General features: G+C 36.5%; 2 protein-coding genes across 2 annotated transcripts in view; one reads left to right on the top strand and one right to left on the bottom strand.

The window, feature by feature from the left end:
- The window catches only part of LOC107740429 (leucine-rich repeat and IQ domain-containing protein 1-like), a 25,082-nt gene extending 17,996 nt beyond the window's left edge, over nucleotides 1-7,086 (bottom strand). The window contains exons 1-13 of the mRNA XM_016552869.1: nucleotides 7,020-7,086; nucleotides 6,710-6,853; nucleotides 6,263-6,371; nucleotides 6,087-6,172; nucleotides 5,378-5,471; nucleotides 5,076-5,284; nucleotides 4,911-4,982; nucleotides 3,057-4,373; nucleotides 2,811-2,963; nucleotides 2,073-2,223; nucleotides 1,412-1,603; nucleotides 1,060-1,189; nucleotides 698-771 (exon numbers count right to left, since the gene is read on the bottom strand). Of these exons, the coding sequence (XP_016408355.1) occupies nucleotides 698-771; nucleotides 1,060-1,189; nucleotides 1,412-1,603; nucleotides 2,073-2,223; nucleotides 2,811-2,963; nucleotides 3,057-4,373; nucleotides 4,911-4,982; nucleotides 5,076-5,284; nucleotides 5,378-5,471; nucleotides 6,087-6,172; nucleotides 6,263-6,371; nucleotides 6,710-6,853; nucleotides 7,020-7,034 (2,746 nt within the window). The 5' untranslated portion in view covers nucleotides 7,035-7,086. The remainder of the gene's footprint in view (nucleotides 1-697; nucleotides 772-1,059; nucleotides 1,190-1,411; nucleotides 1,604-2,072; nucleotides 2,224-2,810; nucleotides 2,964-3,056; nucleotides 4,374-4,910; nucleotides 4,983-5,075; nucleotides 5,285-5,377; nucleotides 5,472-6,086; nucleotides 6,173-6,262; nucleotides 6,372-6,709; nucleotides 6,854-7,019) is intronic.
- Nucleotides 7,087-14,739: 7,653 nt separating this feature from the next.
- LOC107740320 (sodium-dependent neutral amino acid transporter B(0)AT2-like) overlaps nucleotides 14,740-21,040 on the top strand; it is a 15,591-nt gene continuing 9,290 nt past the window's right edge. The window contains exons 1-5 of the mRNA XM_016552727.1: nucleotides 14,740-14,878; nucleotides 16,212-16,691; nucleotides 19,609-19,766; nucleotides 19,936-20,062; nucleotides 20,268-20,449. Coding sequence (XP_016408213.1) covers nucleotides 16,388-16,691; nucleotides 19,609-19,766; nucleotides 19,936-20,062; nucleotides 20,268-20,449 — 771 coding nt within the window. The 5' untranslated portion in view covers nucleotides 14,740-14,878; nucleotides 16,212-16,387. The remainder of the gene's footprint in view (nucleotides 14,879-16,211; nucleotides 16,692-19,608; nucleotides 19,767-19,935; nucleotides 20,063-20,267; nucleotides 20,450-21,040) is intronic.

Raw genomic sequence — 21,040 nt, 5'->3', positions numbered from 1 at the left:
TATATATATATATATATGGGTATCATGTAATGAACACTGTCAAGTTATGCATTTCCTGGACACTGGGAATATGTTCCTAAATAAATAAAAAAAAGTGGTGAAACATCTTTGATTTCAGTTGGGCTAATTGGGCTTGTTCTAATAGAATAAGAACATAAAGCCAAATACTGACAAAACATCAAAGTAATGGAAAATTGTGATTATTCATTATGATCTTGAGATTGCTGCTGCAGACATGATAAGTCATGATCTCATCTTTTAACTTGTTTGTTTCTTTGGTTGTGTAAGATTTACCTCAGTCAGACTGTTTCCTCTGAGCTGAACTCTGCAGGGCTGGATTTCGCCACCCCTGATATAAAGTGTCCATTTGACTTGCACTATATTCTAAGTCGTCTGAAGTTTAATAATAGTTATGTGTGATGAAAAGAAAATGGGATTGGAAAAAATTGGAAAATTGGAGAAAAAAAAAATAACAGCATACAGGTTATACAGGGGAGTAAATTTCTGAAATTTATTTTTGAGTGAACTATCCCTTTAAGGATAAATGATATGAGTTATGGAAATATGAGAAGAATTTTAAAGAATTGTTGGTTTGTCACAAAGGTTATCCAACCATATTCAAGAATAAAGACCCTTTCAAGCAGCCGGAAAAAAAAATATCACAGTCGAGTCGACCCACCCCACCCCATAAGCTCACCTAACAGACAGTTGTGACTGGCATCCAACGTCCTCAGAGACACCAAATCCAAGAGTGGAATTAAATGAGTTACACTGAGGGGAAAGTGAACCCTCATTTTAAACAATAAAACATCTTAGCACTGTGTAGTTATAGGTTTTATTTTACATTTTACATAAGAACGTACTTTATTTAAATAAATCAATGACTTTACCTTTAAGTAGAATTTAACTGTAAGACAGTGTTAAGTTAAAAAAAAAAACGAATTGGAAGAGACTCAAAACATTATGAGCTGCCAACCTAGATCAATCGCCTACAGTATGATGCCCTAGGTAGGCAGCTCACTAGGTTTTAAGACATAGCCATTCTCCATTGAGGCCTACCTGTTATGGGCCACAGAGAGGTTTTGGAGCAAAGGCAGCCAATAGGATTCCAGATCATGAACAGAAGATATAAGATTGTCATCCAGGTAAAGGTCCCTCAGAAGAACATGGTTCTGCAGAACAGGCAGCTATACCATAGGCCGGAAACAAAAAACAACAACAATTCCCTTGACCAGGTGATCACACAGAAAGTCATTCCTTCTGTTCCAACTTCCAACCATGAATGTCCCACGAGCTGAAACGGGTGGAAACTCATGCCTTATCACAAACATGACTAATATCCAAATGTAATAGCATATAGCAATAATTCAATTAAACTGATGGCAGGCCAGGATTGCAGACTAACGGATGCGCTTCAGACTGTTTCCTCTGAGGTCTAGTGTGTTAAGCAGAGCACAATTCTCCAAACCCTCAACGTGGCTTAGGTGGTTGTACGAACAGTCCAGATGGAGAAGGGTATAAATTTCATTCAAACCTCTTGTGCTGAGCAGCTGGTTATGGTCCACTGATAATCGCAGAAGCATTTTCAGGGTTCCTAAACCACCTAAGAAAGCAAAGATATATCATTTAGTCAATGCTGGTGTAGAAGGAGTGTATGAGGATAATTCTAAGCCATGGTGACAATATCTAATACCAGCCAAAGGATAATCTAATATAAAAAGGCAGCACTGGCAGGACACTGACAGCAAATACCTTTAAACTGCCTTTATCCTATTCTTTATGATACATTTATTCATATTTATTCAATATGAGGCCATTTTCTTAGAAATGAGACACATTAAGACATATTTTAAGGCAAGAGTGAGGGCAAAAGGCCATTTGAAGACACCAAACTGGAACAATGGTGCCCTCTACTGGACAATGACAATGCTAAGCATTAATTAAATACTAATTCTGTCACACATAAGATCTAGATATCTTCAACTGACCAACGTCAGCATCTCTTTCTTGAGTGCTTTCAATGAAAAATACATACAACAGAGTTAATAAACACTTCTAGTGAAGATACTCACTGATGCGAGAGATGTTGTTGTGTGAGAGCTGTAGAATTTGCAGCTTTTCGGCTCCATCAAGACCATGGATGGACATCAGTTGGTTCATGCCCAGCAGGAGGACCTGAAGGCTGGCCAGACCTCCACAATCCACATACGTAATTGAGTTCTCCTTAATATGAGAAACAATGGTGTATATACACTACAGATCAAAAGTCTACGGTCTGTAAGATTTTTCTTTAAAAAATCGATACTTTTATTTAGCAAGGATGCATTAAATTGATCAAAAGTGAAAGTGCAGACATTCATAATGTTACAAATTATTTCTATTTTAAATAAATGCTGCTCTTTTTAACTTTCTATTCATCAAAGAATCCTGAAAAAATGTATCACAGTTTCCACAAAAATATTAAGTTTTCAACACTGGTAATAAGAAGAAATGTTTCTTAAGCACCAAATCAGTGTATAAAAAGGATTTCTGAAGAATCATGTGACACTGAAGATTGGAGTAAAGGCTGCTGAAAATTCAGCTTTGCCATTACAGGAATATATTACATTTAACAATATATATAAAAATGGAAAACATTTTGATCAAAACAAATGCAGCCTTGGTGAGTATAAGAGACTTTTTTCAAAAACATTTTTTTTTCATCTAAAATTTTTAATAGTAGTGTATACTGTATAGAATGAATGAGTGATCATTTTACTAGAAAGTTTGAAAATAATGCAGACTGCACTGGACAGTTTGTTCTTTCTTACTTGTACATCAATACATCTGATCTGAGTGCACTGGTTCAATCCATCCAAGGTTGTGAGGCCACAACGTCTAAGGGTCAAAGTCTGCAGTTTGTTACACTCGGACAGTGTGGACAGGCTACAGCCTGGCAGGTCTTCCAATATAACTGTTGTAACCTGATTTTTTACAGCACAATTACTATAAAGTCAGCATAAACATATAAGACACATGTCACAGGCAAGAAACGGGCTTTCAAGTTTAATTTCTACCTGTTTGAGAGAGCTCCAAGCTCCTGTTTTGAGAATAGCGTCCACAGACAGAGAGGGTAAACTGGGGACTCTTCTTTTTCTTGGGCCTCTTTTTTGGGTCTGCTGCTGTGCAGAAGACCCCTTCCTTTTATTCTGCAATGATAGTTTGGACCAGGGAGTGCAGTTCATCATCCAGGCCAGTCGCTTCTGTTCTGTGCTGTCAGGCAGACATATTGAAATTGATTCTTGGCTTTTTGGTTTATGGTCCTCAAGCTCAATAGCTGTAGTATTTTGATGCCCTCTAGTGTCCATCTCAGGTGCTACAACAGCCAAATCAGAAACTTGTACAGCCAAGTCTGTTTTAATAACTGCTTTAACATTTAGATGATCTGCAACACTTGAGGAACCCACTGGACTAATACCAAGGTCACTGGAGAGACCTTGATGTACATTTACGTGGGACTCTGTAGTGGTTTTGGTAACTTTAAGGCTTTTTCTTGACTGTGAGCGATTTACCTGAGAGTCAAGCTCTCCACTGATTTCAAATGTTTTTTCTTCTTTATGGCTCTTTATTCTGTCTTCATCACTTTTTGTTTGTGGTCCTGTATCATCTAATCTTTCTGTGTCTTCTGTATTTATGCTTTTAGTTTTGTCCTGTTTTTTCATCGTATTCCTGTCGTCCTCCGATGTGTTTTCCATTTTCTTCCCGTGCCTTATTCTTTCATTATTAGCTTCTATTTTTACCTCATTGTCTAGGTTCTCATTTTCCCCTCTTTCCTCCTCTCTTTTACATTCATCCTTCACCTGACTACTCCTTTCCACTTTCTTTCTTTCCTTTTCTTTATTCTTCTTGTCTACATCCTCCTCCTGTCTTCTGCAATCATCTTTTACACTTGTAATGTTGCTCTGCTTTTCCTTCTTCTGCATTTTCTTCTTTTTCTCATCTTCCTCCTCTTTCCTCTTCTGCTGTTCAAGTCTTTGCTCCTTCTCCAGACGGTAGCGCTCTTGTTCTTTAGCTCTTTCATAATCTGCTCTGCGTCTCTCCATCTCCTCCCTCTGAGCGCACTCTTCTTCCTCGATCCGCTCTCTCTCCTCTTCTCTCTCCTTCTTCATCTTCTCCCATTCCCTCTTCTCCTCCTCATGTCTCCTCTCTTCTTCTTTCTTTCTCCTAAGCTCTGTTTTGCTCCAGCGGCGCACTAATGTTCCTCTGAGAGCAGCTTGAATCTTTGTTGCTGCAATGCAATGACGTTTCTGGGTTCTCTTTCTCTCCTCCTCCTGAGCCTTCTCAAAAGCCTGTTTCTCCTCCTCCATCTGCTCCTCAAGTTTCCTTATTAAGTTCTGAAATTAACCAAAAAACTTTGATTGGTACACCTTCTTCAGCAGACATTTATGAGATACAGGAGTATAAGGTTAAAATCAAATTTCACTTTTTTTAATATAATAATTTCATTTATACTTGCATATAAATTATTTACACACACATATATGCACAGGGGAAAAAATGGCGTAGAATTTACTTTACTGGTGTAGGATAACAATTTTCACTCAGAAATCGCTAGTAATTAATTACTGACTGAGTTATTTACTGACTGAAGACTAAAACAGTATTTTCTTGTAAAACATACTCCAGTAATCTTTGTTTTATTTACAACATTAAACAAAAACTATTTCTAACATTGTACATTCAACAAATTGTCTCATTTTTGTATGTTTAAATGTTTTTTTACATAATATACCAACTCAGTTCATATCTTGACAAATATTTACTTTTATACAAATATAATTTTTTTTTATTTAGATTTGTATTTTTTTTAATACTTTTGCCACATGTAATAAAAGCACATCCTCAACAATCTCATGCATATTTAAAGTCACCTGCTGTTTATCCAGCTCCATTTGAAGATCTTCTGTGTGGTGAACTTCGTTTTTCACTCCAACATTTTGAAACTGTTGTGAATTTCGATTTTGTTATTCAATCATCTTTTCTTCTCATTTAAAAAAAATATATATTTTTTTTTAAAGGGTTATAGACAGTCTTACCCAAGTGGCCTCCTCTATCTTCTTCAGCTCCTCCTGAAACTTCATCAGTCCTCTCCTCCTCCTCTCTTCTTCTTCTCTTTCTGAGTTCTGATGCAGCTCTCTTTCTACCTCCTGTGCTGCTAATTTCTGCTCTTCTTCCTCTCTCAGTCTTTTCTCTAATTCTCTCCACTCAAGACTAAGTTGCAGTTCACTCTCAGGGCATATATCATCTAAAAACAGAGTAAATGTTTAATTCTGTGAATATAATAATTAATAAACTTAAAATGCAGGTCCACCTAAACACATCATTACAGAAAATATACCTTCCATGCCTGACATATTTGGAATCTCCCACTGGGCATTCTGTGGCTCAATGTCATTTAGATGTCCAACTTGTTCCACTAATTCAGAGATAACCTGACAAAAAAAACACCATCTGAGGACTATGCTGCATGTCTGAGGGTAAATAAGGGTAATTTACAGCCTGTAATTTAAGGGAGAATCCAAAGTCTAAATTCATATTGACTGAACACAAATCAAACAGGTAACATAACAGATAATTTGCTACTATGATGGACAAACTGAATTAAAGGTTAAGTTAAGGACAAAACACAGACACTTCTCCTTTCCTCTGTTATGCCTCAGATGGAATACCATTTCCATTTAACCGCATGCCTGACATATTTGGAATCTCCCACTGGGCATTCTGTGGCTCAATGTCATTTAGATGTCCAACTTGTTCCACTAATTCAGAGATAACCTGACAAAAAAAACACCATCTGAGGACTATGCTGCATGTCTGAGGGTAAATAAGGGTAATTTACAGCCTGTAATTTAAGGGAGAATCCAAAGTCTAAATTCATATTGACTGAACACAAATCAAACAGGTAACATAACAGATAATTTGCTACTATGATGGACAAACTGATTTAAAGGTTAAGTTAAGGACAAAACACAGACACTTCTTTCCTCTGTTATGCCTCAGATGGAATACCATTTCCATTTAACCGCAAACAAATAACCATGACTCACTCGCTCTTTCCACTTCATGGGGTCCTCTATGAAATCTGAAGCTGGTTCATTGTGATTAAGGTGAGACAGGTTCTGGCTTGAGAAGTCTATGAGCAAAATGCAATGCCTCTAATAAACATATTAGGTCATTTTAATTAAGACTTTCAATCAGTTCAATTTTAAAAATGCGTCCTTACCCTTTTCTTTAACATCTTCAAGGATTAATTGTTCAAAGGTATTCATTCGATTTCTTGAAGCTTCAACATATGTGAGTACTGAGTCAGGCAGCTCATTTTCTGCATGCAGCTTTTGTGAAAAAAGAGGTGATTGTTAATGATGTACAGATAGGTGTTAAGTAAGCATACATTTTAATTTATTTATTTATTTTTGGATGAACTACTTGAATTATAAATGTCATCACATTGTCATAAAAGTGGGATAGATTATCAAATTCAATGCAAATATTGTTTGTTTTAACAAATTTTTCTTCACCATTCAAGATTCAAGAAATTCAAGAAACGCTGGTTTTACATATAAAGCTTTCATAATAAAGTGGGTTGAAATAAAATGTTGAAAAGTCGACTTAATTTAAAATAGGAGGATGTTTAAGAAATTAATAACAAATAAATAAAATTGCCACTTACATTTCCATCCAAAACAGTGAAGTTGTCATCGTCTGATTCGGAGTCATTTTCAGAAGGATGTAGGTTTAATTTCATCAGCTCCTCATCTATTGCCTGCTCGATGTCATCCATCATTATAAGTCCGGGAACAAATCTACCAACGCCCTGGGAAAACGATGGGTATTTGTGAGCGAAGCAACAGTAGAGGCAAAAATTTGCAGCTGAAGTAAACTATATCGGTGTCATTGCAACGGTATAAAAATACTAATGATGACGACAGAGCATCTCATAAGTATTTAACAAACACTTTTCATCCTTCTTCTCTGTTCACCTCATGTTTGTACATTCGCGTCCACCGTAGTTGCTATGGAAACAAAAGCGTATAGAGTGCCGCGAGGGACAAACTTCATGAAGAACCCTTGTGCTGCGCCAGGTTAAATATTTGCGGGATGCACGTCTTTCAAATTTTTAAATCAATTTACGATTGCATTTTTAATGTAAATAAATAAATACATACATACATACATACATACATGTACAGAACTAAATGAAAAATCGTAAACAAAATATTTCAACAAACATTTTAAAAACTGTTAAAAAAAACAGTTTTGTTAATTTGTTTGCTTTTACTGAATCATAACTGTTTGAATTATTATCTGGGAAGTTATTTCCAGCACATTATTTTTATATTTGTCGCCCCCCAGTGGCAACATAGGTAATTAAAAGCAGTCGGTGGCGTGTGCTGCATTAGTACAAACTAGGCTACATGAAACAAGACCAGTCATTAAATTGAAAAATAGTATTTTGTGGTTAGCAACTATTTGAACAGTATCACCATACATCAGGCACAAACGGATTTCAAAAGGAGGCTGACATTAATAATTTGATGCACTAGGCTATAGTAGAATCATTTCTCTTCTCTCAACAAAACAGTAAGTATTCTGTCATTTATTTAGGCTACACTGCTGTTGATGTTTTGTACTTTTATTGATAAGGTCTATTGGCCAGCTTTTCACTGCAAAAAGTTGTGACAGAATGTGTTTTTTATTTACATTTATTAATTTGGCATGCAGTCTTTTTAATCCAAAGTATTCAACTACATCTTTTATTCCCTGGATATGAGACCATTTTTGAACTTCAGTTCCTCTCAGTGCCTTCTGGAGTCTGCTTTTGAAGTCAAACCAACTGTCCGTGTTTCATCAGATCCCGAAGAAGCATTCACCAAGTTCAATTGCTCAAAAAGGCCCCATCAGCAAGCCTTGTCCGCTTCAATTAGCGGAGAGTGGCATCGACCCCTTTGTTAGTGGGCAAGGTGTCCGGAGCTTTTGTCTGAGAGCATGGAACCCAGACAGAGACTAGACAGGCAGTGCTGCAGATTTACACTGCAGATTAGGCCAGTCAAAACCTGCTCAGCTCTGAACAGAGCTCAAGTTTGGATAGTGTCCCTGTGTTTATAATGTAAAGGGTTTTCTGTTACTGGTCTGTTGCCATTATCTGGCCACTGCTCTTCAAGCTGATTGTTTCCATTCATTCTTTCAGAGTGGGTGAGAGGGAAAGAGAAAACTTGTTGAATAAAAGGTGGCTTTGGCTCTGCTATCTGACTGTGGATTCTTGGGTTACTATTATAAACCACATAAAATTACTGGTGAAGAGTTAGACATGGCATTTATTGATCTCAACTCTCTAGTTTGTTACAACAGGATCTTAAAAAAGAGACATTGTGGCTATTGATACTGCTCAATCTTGAGATAATTACATGTAATAACTACTTTTTGTTCACATTAACACCTACTTATTTTGAATGACTAATATTCATGTTTGTAGGAATTGTAGGAATTTCTAATTCTATATGTTAAACAAAAGGTTTGCACATGTGCCCTAACCTTGTCACTACAATTTCCATGTTCCATTTCTTATGTGAATATTCCAGTTTTCAAAGTAAACCTATTGATATAAAATCTTTTTGTCTGTGGTATTTCTGCATTTTCTTCCAGTTTCATTTCCAACCCTCTGATTATTCCATGACTAAATTGAACCCAATGACACGGGTCAATTTTCCTGAGAAAGAAGACTTTAGGACCACACTGAAAATAATCCCCTCATTGTCAAACATCTCCAAGAGCTTGTGAAGGCACCGCTGTCCACTCCAATTCCCACATTAATTCCATTATCTTAGAACATGGACAGTTAAGATATGACAAAAAGGTACCGGACAGAGGGAGATAAAGGAAGGTAGATAGCAAAAACAGATGGAAAAGAGTATAATCCACCTTTTTTTAATCAGGATAAAGGCAACTACAGCATGGGTGGGCTTCAGCAATGCTATCTGAAAAGTGTCAGACTATAAAAAAGCCTCCTATGGTCTTGTGATTGCTAGACACTCATTTAGTCCAGGACTATTAAAAACATTTTTTAATTCAGATGCATATTTATTTAAAATCAAATCAAATGGATATTACATTATGTTGTTCAGATATATAGTAATTATCACTTATTTCTGTCAAATCCCGCATGGAGTTTGCTAAAAAACACCTGAAGGACTCCAAGATGGTGAGAAATAAGATTCTCTGGTCTGATGAGACCAAGATAGAACTTTTTGGCCTTAATTCTAAGCGGTATGTGTGGAGAAAACCAGGCACTGCTCATCACCTGTCCCAACAGTGAAGCATGGTGGTGGCATCATCATGCTGTGGGGGTGTTTTTCAGCTGCAGGGACAGGATGACTGGTTGCAATCGAGGGAAAGATGAATGCGGCCAAGTACAGGGATATCCTGGACGAAAACCTTCTCCAGAGTGCTCAGGACCTCAGACTGGGCCGAAGGTTTACCTTCCAACAAGACAATGACCCTAAGCACACAGCTAAAATAACGAAGGAGTGGCTTCACAACAACTCTGTGATTGTTCTTGAATGGCCCAGCCAGAGCCCTGTCTTAAACCCAATTGAGCATCTCTGGCGAGACCTAAAAATGGCTGTCCACCAATGTTTACCATCCAACCTGACAGAACTGGAGTGGATCTGCAAGGAGGAATGGCAGAGGATCCCCAAATCCAGGTGTGAAAAACTTGTTGCATCTTTCCCAAAAAGACTCATGGTTGTATTAGATCAAAAGGGTGCTTCTACTAAATACTGAGCAAAGGGTCTGAATACTTAGGACCATGTGATATTTCAGTTTTTCTTTTTTAATAAATCTGCAAAAATGTCAACAATTCTGTGTTTTTCTGTCAATATGGGGTGCTGTGTGTACATTAATGAGGAAAAAAAATTTACTTAAATGATTTTAGCAAATGGCTGCAATATAACAAAGAGTGAAAAATTGAAGGGGGTCTGAATACTTTCCGTACCCACTGTATAGTAATTATCACTTATTTCTGTCAAATGAGCACTCATCAAACTTGAGTTATTTCAGGTATGTTATTGCACAGTGTCAGTTTGTTAACAAATCTAGAGCTGAATACTATTAATTATCATAACGATACAATGCTAATTAATTAAACTCTTCCACTCAAAATATTGTATTTTAATTGCTCCACAAGTAACCACATCAACCAACAAATTTACCATCTGGTATTGGTGTAAAAAATGAATAGAGCAAAACTTATGACAGCAGCAAAGCATTGTGTTACTTAATTCATGGCGTAGTTAGGACATTAACTATTTAACAGTTAGGTAACAGTAACAACCTGCCATCTGTGACTCACTGGTGTGTTTGTTATCATCACATGCTGGAAACATTCTCAAAATAATGCCCCGCAGGAGCAAATGGGAGATGTATAATGAATGTATGTATAAAGCATGATTCCTACGCAGTGATATTTCAATATTTTAGATTTAGTTATACTGAGATGAGATGTCTGCAGTATTGTTAGTTTTATGTTTCAGCTAACTATGTCATGGATTAAACCTTATCACCAATGGAAACTGCTCCTCTGGCTCATCACAATGTGCTGAGTGCAATGCAATGTCACACTAACGTTCCAGGAACATCTGACATTATTATCACCTCCAGCTATCAGGACAACCACATGTCACAAACAGCCATTAGCCAACTGGGAACAAGAAAGCGCTTTATTACTTTAAAATTATTTACATATTTTCCCATTAACAGAGTCACTTTCCAGAACCTTCACACTAACTGTTCCTCAATGTAGGAGTCACTAAAAATCTTTAAGAAATGCCTTAAGAAACAAATCTTCTGCAAGCACTTGATCCACAACCTGCAAACACATTCTCAAATCTGAAATTGCCTGTTTTTTTTTTGTTTTTTGTTTTTTTTTCGATTATACAAGTTCAAATAAACACATTTGTCACTACAATTTCCATGTTCCATTTCTTATGTGAATATTCCAGTTTTCAAAGTAAACCTATTGATATAAAATCTTTTTGTCTGTGGTATTTCTGCATTTTCTTCCAGTTTCATTTCCAACCCTCTGATTATTCCATGACTAAATTGAACCCAATGACACGGGTCAATTTTCCTGAGAAAGAAGACTTTAGGACCACACTGAAAATAATCCCCTCATTGTCAAACATCTCCAAGAGCTTGTGAAGGCACCGCTGTCCACTCCAATTCCCACATTAATTCCATTATCTTAGAACATGGACAGTTAAGATATGACAAAAAGGTACCGGACAGAGGGAGATAAAGGAAGGTAGATAGCAAAAACAGATGGAAAAGAGTATAATCCACCTTTTTTTAATCAGGATAAAGGCAACTACAGCATGGGTGGGCTTCAGCAATGCTATCTGAAAAGTGTCAGACTATAAAAAAGCCTCCTATGGTCTTGTGATTGCTAGACACTCATTTAGTCCAGGACTATTAAAAACATTTTTTAATTCAGATGCATATTTATTTAAAATCAAATCAAATGGATATTACATTATGTTGTTCAGATATATAGTAATTATCACTTATTTCTGTCAAATGAGCACTCATCAAACTTGAGTTATTTCAGGTATGTTATTGCACAGTGTCAGTTTGTTAACAAATCTAGAGCTGAATACTATTAATTATCATAACGATACAATGCTAATTAATTAAACTCTTCCACTCAAAATATTGTATTTTAATTGCTCCACAAGTAACCACATCAACCAACAAATTTACCATCTGGTATTGGTGTAAAAAATGAATAGAGCAAAACTTATGACAGCAGCAAAGCATTGTGTTACTTAATTCATGGCGTAGTTAGGACATTAACTATTTAACAGTTAGGTAACAGTAACAACCTGCCATCTGTGACTCACTGGTGTGTTTGTTATCATCACATGCTGGAAACATTCTCAAAATAATGCCCCGCAGGAGCAAATGGGAGATGTATAATGAATGTATGTATAAAGCATGATTCCTACGCAGTGATATTTCAATATTTTAGATTTAGTTATACTGAGATGAGATGTCTGCAGTATTGTTAGTTTTATGTTTCAGCTAACTATGTCATGGATTAAACCTTATCACCAATGGAAACTGCTCCTCTGGCTCATCACAATGTGCTGAGTGCAATGCAATGTCACACTAAAGTTCCAGGAACATCTGACATTATTATCACCTCCAGCTATCAGGACAACCACATGTCACAAACAGCCATTAGCCAACTGGGAACAAGAAAGCGCTTTATTACTTTAAAATTATTTACATATTTTCCCATTAACAGAGTCACTTTCCAGAACCTTCACACTAACTGTTCCTCAATGTAGGAGTCACTAAAAATCTTTAAGAAATGCCTTAAGAAACAAATCTTCTGCAAGCACTTGATCCACAACCTGCAAACACATTCTCAAATCTGAAATTGCCTGGTTTTTTTTTTTTTGTTTTTTTTTTCGATTATACAAGTTCAAATAAACACATTTTAGCAACAAGCTTTTAAAGTTAAAAGAGGCCAATAGGGGTTTGTGTAAAGTTCTTTACCACAGGTCAAAACCAAAACTACTAAAGTTGCTGAATTTTTCTGATAAATACTTAACAAGTCCTGCAAGTCAATCTATTTAGTTTTTCTGAATTGCTAAAACACATTTCTTTAAACCATTACTCATTTTCTCAAAACCTTAATCACAAATCACAAATACTCAAAACTAAATTCACGAAACCTCTGACTCTTCCATCAAAATCAAACAATCACTGCAAAACCATTGCACTTGCACTCAAAATCAAACAGTGTTCTCAGATCACACACACATGAGTCAATAAAATAAACACTACAGAGCATTCATTAGACATTACAGAGAAAAATGGAGAACACAGCATCCAGAACATCACATCATTAGAAACAAGTGTGAACAATTTTGAATCGTTGTGTGTAAACGATGACAACTGTGCTTTAGTTGTGTTTCACTTTTGCCGCTTGTGTTTAGCATTTTGCAGCACAAATGCATCACAATGTGATGAGTGTTTAAGTGAATGAGAATTTGTTTCGAGTTTTGCAAAAAGAGTGCATGAGATTTGCAGATAACTGCCTGAACGTGTTTAAGGTTTAGAAGAAAGAGTGCTTTATTCGACAAATTGGTTTAAGCTAGTGAGAATTTGGTTCAGAGATTGGGGTTTAGTGTTTTAGCAATTCAGAAAAACTGTAATTTACAATGTATGTCACTGTTATAGCGCAACCTTTTTGCTAAACAGCATCAAACTTTGCAGGCTTCCTCAAGTTCTTGCTTAAAATAAGTATACTGCGTTTTATGAAAATCTGACTTTTATTTATTTATTTGAATTAATTTGTTTTACTTAAAATAGCCTAGTGCATGCATTTATTGGTCTGGGGAGCCATGTTGATCTCAAAGTCAAACATGTTTTTGACTTCTAGATCATCTTTCAGCAAATTTCAATGAGCTCAGGTAAAAATACTAAGATTAGTCCGCAAAATGTGTTTTTCAAAAATTCAAAATTTAAATTTAGACCGAAAATAAATGGGGGTATGTGGGATTATAACATAAACCAAGGAATCGACGGATATGAAACACCTATTTCTATTACCAATTGCCCATCAATTATAACCAAGTCATAATTTTGTTTTCTTTATAGCGCCACCAATATTGCAATTTACGCGCATGTATATCCTGTTTCAGACCTTTATTCCAACTTTTACGTTCACACAATTTACAGGTTGTATATACCAGTGTTTCCCAACCTTTTTTTAGTCTTTTTTGCTAGACAAAGAGAAAAAAAAAACCCTCTGGTCTGACAGATCCAGCCTTGATAACACTCTCTAAGCCTTACTCTTTCTCTCCTCATCCTCCACTTCTTACTTGTACTCTTCCTCCTCTCCTTCTCAGATTGTTTCCATCTATTGTTCGTATCATCATTCAGTCACCTGTGCCACTTGTGCACTCTGAACTGGCTCATATTTTGTACAGTTGGTTTTATCACATCATTAGAAACAAGTGTGAACAATTTTGAATCGTTGTGTGTAAACGATGACAACTGTGCTTTAGTTGTGTTTAACTTTTGCCGCTTGTGTTTAGCATTTTGCTGCACAAATGCATCACAGTGAGATAAGTGTTTAAGTGAATGAGAATTTGTTTCGAGTTTTGCAAAAAGAGTGCATGAGATTTGCAGATAACTGCCTGAACGTGTTTAAGGTTTAGAAGAAAGAGTGCTTTATTCGACTTACACGGCACCCCGGTTGGGAAACACTGGTATATACAGTTCTAGGACAAAACCAAAGGCATAATAAGAATCCAGAAAAAAACTGCAGTGTTCCCATCACGTCGTTACAGGCCTGTGCCATTATCTGAGATTTCAACCATTATTGTAAAGCTGATGTAAGATTTCCAAGCACGAGGTTACAATACCGGTACACCCCTAAAAACCAGCTTGTGGGCGCTGTAGTGGGTTGTACCACTTTGTTTCATTTGATAGGGGGGATTTAGATTCAAAATAATTTTACGAACATAAACACAATTTAAAGCAAAATGCGATGTAATATTGTCATATTATATGATGTGTTAAAATATGTTAATAGCCTACATAAGACACGCCTAGTTCAGTTCTTCAGGGGACTCAAATCACTTTCCTCTACAATTTCCTGTGAGTCGGACGATACGGATAGACAGTAGAGCATCTGCGCCTCCTGCATCACATTTACATCAGATTGTAAATGAGCTATACTTGTATGACCAAACCATCAAACATAAACCTTCTTCAAGTCGAAACATCCGATTTCAAAACCTAAGCTAATTTCCTTTTGATTCGTTGTAAGGTAAGATGATTTTTTTTCCTATTCGATTGTGCTGATTTCACATACGGTATGATGAAAGAACGGCTGCTCAATCACATGCAGTGCGTATGATGAAACCTCGCACATGGGTGACACAGTAAATTTGGGCGGGGGGTTAAGGGGGTAAAAATTAAGTTCTTTACAAATGTATATAGTATTTCTTTCGTAAATAATAATTGCTTTCAGCGTGATCGCCTATTTTCAGTCAGTATAATAAAACTGTCTTATCATTTTCCCTAAAATAAGCGGAATTTAAAAAAGATCTACACATATAACTTAGTCACAATAGGCTTTGCTTATAACAAATCAATTTGAGCCTATATTCTTGACACCCTAAGCGCATGTAGATTCCATAACCTTGTTTTAAAAAATGACTTTTTGAATAAGCGAATTTTCAAATATTTGATAGAATTAAGAGTTAATTTTAAGAGAGATTTTAAGGTAAATTCAACGACGAAGAGGCTAAAATGTGTTCTGCTGGAGGCTAGATTATAAAAAGGTGCAGCCTTGAAAGAAATCTATTAATCACATGAGCTGGGACTGAGAGAGCGCGCCGCGCAGCATCATTCACATTTGTACACTCATGGTTCCGTATACAATGTACAAACCAGAACTTCTGAGCCTCGAAGGATCGATTTAATAACGTAATTACTATAATTAAATTTTTTGCTATCTATCTATTGCGAAACCGGCATCCAAACCTGCTATTCTGGGGCGCTGCGGCCACGTGACTACAGAAGGCGCGCTCTTGTCTGTTTGGGTTCGTATGTAAATTAACCGACCTCGTGCTCCTATGAGGGGCTAAATTATTTAGACGCGAAATATGATCGTGCAGTTGGCTTGAGTGACATTTAATGTCAAACTGAATAAGCTGTGATGCCTCCTGCCACGGAAATACTGTTGCTCCTTTGCGTTGTGCATCACATTTTCTGTAACTACAATAAAGGTGAAATTAAAAGTACTGTAAGCGTTTTTTTTCGGGTAACATAATGCATAAATTGTACAAACTATCTGAGATATTCTGGGAATTGCGCTTGTCTCAGCCATATAGGATATCAAGCAGGGGAGCGGACCCCGCTTATTTAGCCAATTAAAAAACAGCTGTGTCTGCCTGTCAATCACCCTTAGCGTTGGGTTTGACCGACTGATATGTCTTTAGTGGGCGGGAGTTCTGAAAAAGCTGAAGATATGGGGATGGAGTCTAGCGAAATGTTTTTTTTTATTTTTTTTAAATCATGCAACTTAGTGACACACTGCATCATGTCAGGGGGAATTAACCTGTCTAGTTTCTGTTCTTTGTTTTTGTATCTAACAGGAAACCTGTATTGTGAAAATGAGAAGATAAATATTTTGTCAACCCACACTTTTCTCTATCTATTGACTAAATCCCACTCTCTGACCTGCCTTTGTACGTTTGACCTCAACCTGCCCTACCGAAAAGGACTTCCTAGAATCTCTCCCTTCCCCATTGCCAAAAAAAGACATTTTCAAATGCCCAAAAACAGCAAAACCCTCAAGAGAGAAACTGACGATGACGAAGTTACAGAATCTTTTAAAGATTTGCTCTCCAATGAAGATAACTGTGAGGACTCTTTCAATAAGAGCTCTCTAATGGCAGGAGATGTTCCACAGAATAAGGAGCGGGATGTTGAGGAGGGCTCAGAGGAGGAGGAGGAGGAGGAGGAGAGGCCCGCCTGGAGCAGCAAGCTCCAGTACATCCTTGCCCAAGTGGGCTTCTCAGTGGGCCTGGGCAACGTCTGGAGGTTCCCCTATTTGTGCCAGAAAAATGGTGGCGGTAGGTTATGATGAATGAAATTAATTCAAAATTACCTTGACCAGTACATATATATATATATATATATATATATACTGTATATATATATATAACTGAAACTGCTCACAAATTCACTCTCAAATATTCTCCATTCATATATAGATAGATAGACAGATAGATAGAAATGGAGAATATTTGAGAGTGAAACTGTGAGCTGTTTCAGTTCATTGACACATGCTCAGACACAAAGGAACTTCATTTCTAAGACTGACAACCTAAAGTCAGACATATGCCTGACACCTCATTTTCAAGTTCTCATTATGCATTTCCTCCTTCAAGTCTAGTCAGTGTATTTTCAGTGCCAGAGGTCTTTTTTGGAAAAAAAACATACAATTAAGAGAAAATACTGACATTGTGGGGTATCATAATTCATAATATAACTAAGCAACAAATTTTTAGTCAACACAAACAATAATACACCATAATGGAGTTATGGTTTATCACTACATCTGGAAACTTCTCCGGCTAATCAGCTGCAAATTTCTTTTGAAACCATAGAAAGTCATTGGAGTAAGAATAGTATAAAAATGACAATCAATAAATATATCAATCAATAAAAACAAATTAGAATTAGTTGTTTGAGAAAGAGATCTAAGTTCCCACAATAGGCAGGTATGGCATTGAAATGAATGGTTGTGCATGTGCAGGATAATCACAGGCTATATTACCCATCTCCGATTATACAAAGCTGTTTAATGTAAAGAGAAAGCAGATTACAGCTCCTTACCCTGGTCTCCCTGAGAGCAATGACATACATTAGATATGATAACTCATGTCTTTCTCTTTGTTCTCCTTATTTCATTTGCAAAAGACACTTTCAGAGCGAGTGAATGACTTCTGAATCAGAAAGAAACACAGAAGAGAAGTAACCTATGTAATAGCTATCATTTTATAAGGAATGCTACTGTCTTACATTTGGGTTTCATATAGTAGTAACTACTGTACTGTGTTTGTACTGTATACAGTTGTTCAGTAGTTTATGTCAAAGGCCTGTTGTCTCGACGAGAGTTTGACCACAACCCTGCCATGCTTTACTTTCCAGGTTATAATAAGTGAATGTGGCCACCCTGCTGTTTAGATCTGTAATTAGATTAAATAGGCCACTGTGTGTGGGCCATGTCTGCCTCTGTCTTTGCCAGGGCAGAGCAACCACAACACTGCACCATCTGTGTGCCATCAATGGCAGCACGTTTTGTCCTCAAAGAAACACCCCTATAACGTTTTGCCATCTGCCAGATGTCATCTTACGCACAACCTGCAGTCACCAATTCTTCAACCAGCATCCCACAGCGCCCCAATCTGACCTACATTACAAATCTTAAACAAAATGCAAAAACATTCTAAAAAAGACATTCTACTATTTTGAAAGTTAATTGGGCACAAGATCTAAAGACCCATATTGCTGTCCACACTAAAGTTGCTAAACAAATTTAGTGTTAAAACAGTGAAATCAGTGATGGAGCTTAGCTTTTTTATCATGTAGCAAAGCCTGGGTGAGGTGCAAGCTCCAGAAATTGGATTACGCCTATATATCATGACATTTCCCAAAGCTTGGACTGTAAGGTTGGCACCCAACAAAGCAGGGTTATTATAGTTAACTAAAACTTAAACTGAAACTAAAATTAAAATAATAAAAAGTTGAAATAAAATAAAATATAAAAATATTTTTATTTCAGTTAGCTGGCAAGGAAACATTTCTCATTTTTATTTTGTTTAACTTGATGTGTACACATAAAAACATGCATACATATATAACAAAAACTAATAAAACTACTAAAAAAACACAACAAAATTACTTACATTTGAACTAAACTTAAAATGAAAACAGAAAATGTAAAAATAAAATATCAAAATATTAATACAAATTATAATATCTTAGTGATGCTAAAATAACTCTGGTTGAAATAGATCGTACAAACCAAGATGTTTTGAAATAAAATATAGTGAAGTTTACAGAACATCTTGATGACTACCTGTCATTTCCTTTTTGTAAATATTGCTTCAGTTTATGTTCTCAATTGGATGTCTCTAAATATAACAGATGGTGATGTTTAAAATCATCACAATTGTCTGTGAATTTCAGTAGGTTTCTGTGTGTTAAAGCACATGACTGCAACATGTTGAAGGAGCAGCTGCCCTACAGTACTCTCAAAGCAATGCCATTGTATTGAAGTTGTTCCCCATAAGGCACTGGGAAGGATTGTTCTGTCCTGTGCCACTGGCAATGCTTGAACAGTTTTAAAATGTCAGTCTCTTCCTTCTTTGGCTCTCCGAAACTGAGTTTAATTCAAGAGAAGAAAATATTTGCAAATAATCACAGTCGGTTACCTCATTCATTCATATTTTGTAAAAAATTGTAAGATTAGACCACTGTTGTTATTGTTAACTAAAAAATAATATTATTAAAAATGGGTGTCCTTAATTGAAATAAATCTGAAATAAAATAGAATATAATTATTAGATGAATAAAAAAAATTACTTAAAAAATGTTGCCTTGACAAGTTTGAAGTATTAAAATCATTACAAATTAAAATTAAAATAGAAATATATCTTGTTCAAAATATTAATATATAATAAATAAAAATTAATTAATTAATTAGAAATATTAATTATAATGAATGAATAAGCATAAAACCAAGATAAAAGCAATTTTGTTTGTTTAGGTAAGATATATGACACCTTTAAAAATAATCCAACATTGATCTTGAAGAATGTTTGATCACGATGGGTAATTGCTTGAATTGCATTAACATACTGTCACTTGTGGCATGAATATACTGTATCTGACATACTGTATCTTCCAAGTCCTCTGTATACCAGTGTGGAAGTTTGGTTCCTAAATAAATAGGACCATAACCATAAGTTCTCCTCTTTGTAGGAGCGTATCTGGTTCCCTACCTCATTCTGCTGGTGTTGATAGGGATTCCCCTCTTCTTCCTGGAGCTAGCAGTGGGCCAGCGCATCCGCAGGGGCAGTATTGGGGTGTGGAACTACATCAGCCCACGTCTGGGTGGCATCGGCTTCGCCAGCTGTTTGGTGAATATCAGTGCTTTCATGAGGACAAACATTATTTCAAGTGCACTGTACAAAAATGGCCAAAGTCGGAAATTGTCTTTGCTCAGGGGAAAGGCAACTAATTAAACCATTTAAAGACTAGAGTAGATGGTGTAGCCCATACATTTGACTGCATTCCCTCTTATTGCAGGTGTGCTTTTTTGTGGCTCTTTACTACAATGTCATCATCGGCTGGAGTCTCTTCTACTTCTCACAGTCCTTCCAGCAGCCTCTTCCTTGGCACGAGTGTCCCCTGGTCAAAAACAAAACTAATACATGTAAGACAACTTAAAGAAGAACAGGAAATTATACTTTTATTGTTTGCATTAAAATGCATAAAATTAAGTTAATGTTTTTTAATGTTTGCACTTTGCATTAAATGCATCCATTTAGACAGAAACAATACATTTTAATGTACTGAACAACTTTTCTGATCTATCTTATGATGCTGTACAAGATTGTAAGTTTCATGATATTTTGTAGATGTTGAACCAGAGTGTGAGAAAAGTTCAGCCACTACGTACTACTGGTATCGTGTGGCCCTGGACATCTCTGAGTCCATCTCTGAGAGCGGAGGACTTAACTGGAGGATGACTCTGTGCCTGCTGGCTGCTTGGACCATGGTGTGTCTTGCTATGATGAAGGGTATCCAGTCTTCTGGAAAGGTAAGAAAAGTGTTTTGTATTTTGTTCTCGGAAAGTCTGCCTTTGGTCACACAATAAAAGTCAGCCAAGACCTCAAGGGATGTCTTAAAAGCAACACAGAGCGAAACACTGACCTACAGACTGATCCTTCCTATGTCAGTGAGAACCATCAGCCGCTCATGTGATCCATGCCTGTGTAACGTTGTGTAACGTGATGCAGCATCCATACGGATCAGACCACATACTCTGGCATCAGTTTTGACCCAGTTCGCTTTAGACAGCCGATGTTCAGGTTTTCTCAAATCATGCGAGTGTTGAAACCCCCTTAAAGGAATAGTTCACCCAAAAATGAAAATTTGCTTAAAATTTACTCACCCTCAGGCCATCCAAGATGTAGATGAGTTTGTTTCTTCATCAAAACAGATTTGGAGAAATTTAGCATTACATCACTTGCTCACCAATAGATCCTCTGCAGTGAATGGGTGCCGTCAGAATGAGGCATCAATTTAATCCAAAAGTAATCCACACAACTTCAATCCATCACTTAACGTCTTGTGAAGTAAAAAGCTGTGAGTTTGTAAGAAACAAATCCATCTATGGCAATGCTAAACG

This window comes from Sinocyclocheilus rhinocerous, unplaced genomic scaffold (genome assembly GCF_001515625.1).
Source record: "Sinocyclocheilus rhinocerous isolate Xijiao unplaced genomic scaffold, SAMN03320098_v1.1 scaffold2055, whole genome shotgun sequence".
NCBI lineage: Eukaryota > Metazoa > Chordata > Actinopteri > Cypriniformes > Cyprinidae > Sinocyclocheilus > Sinocyclocheilus rhinocerous.
This window is presented reverse-complemented; position numbering and strand designations above follow the sequence as displayed.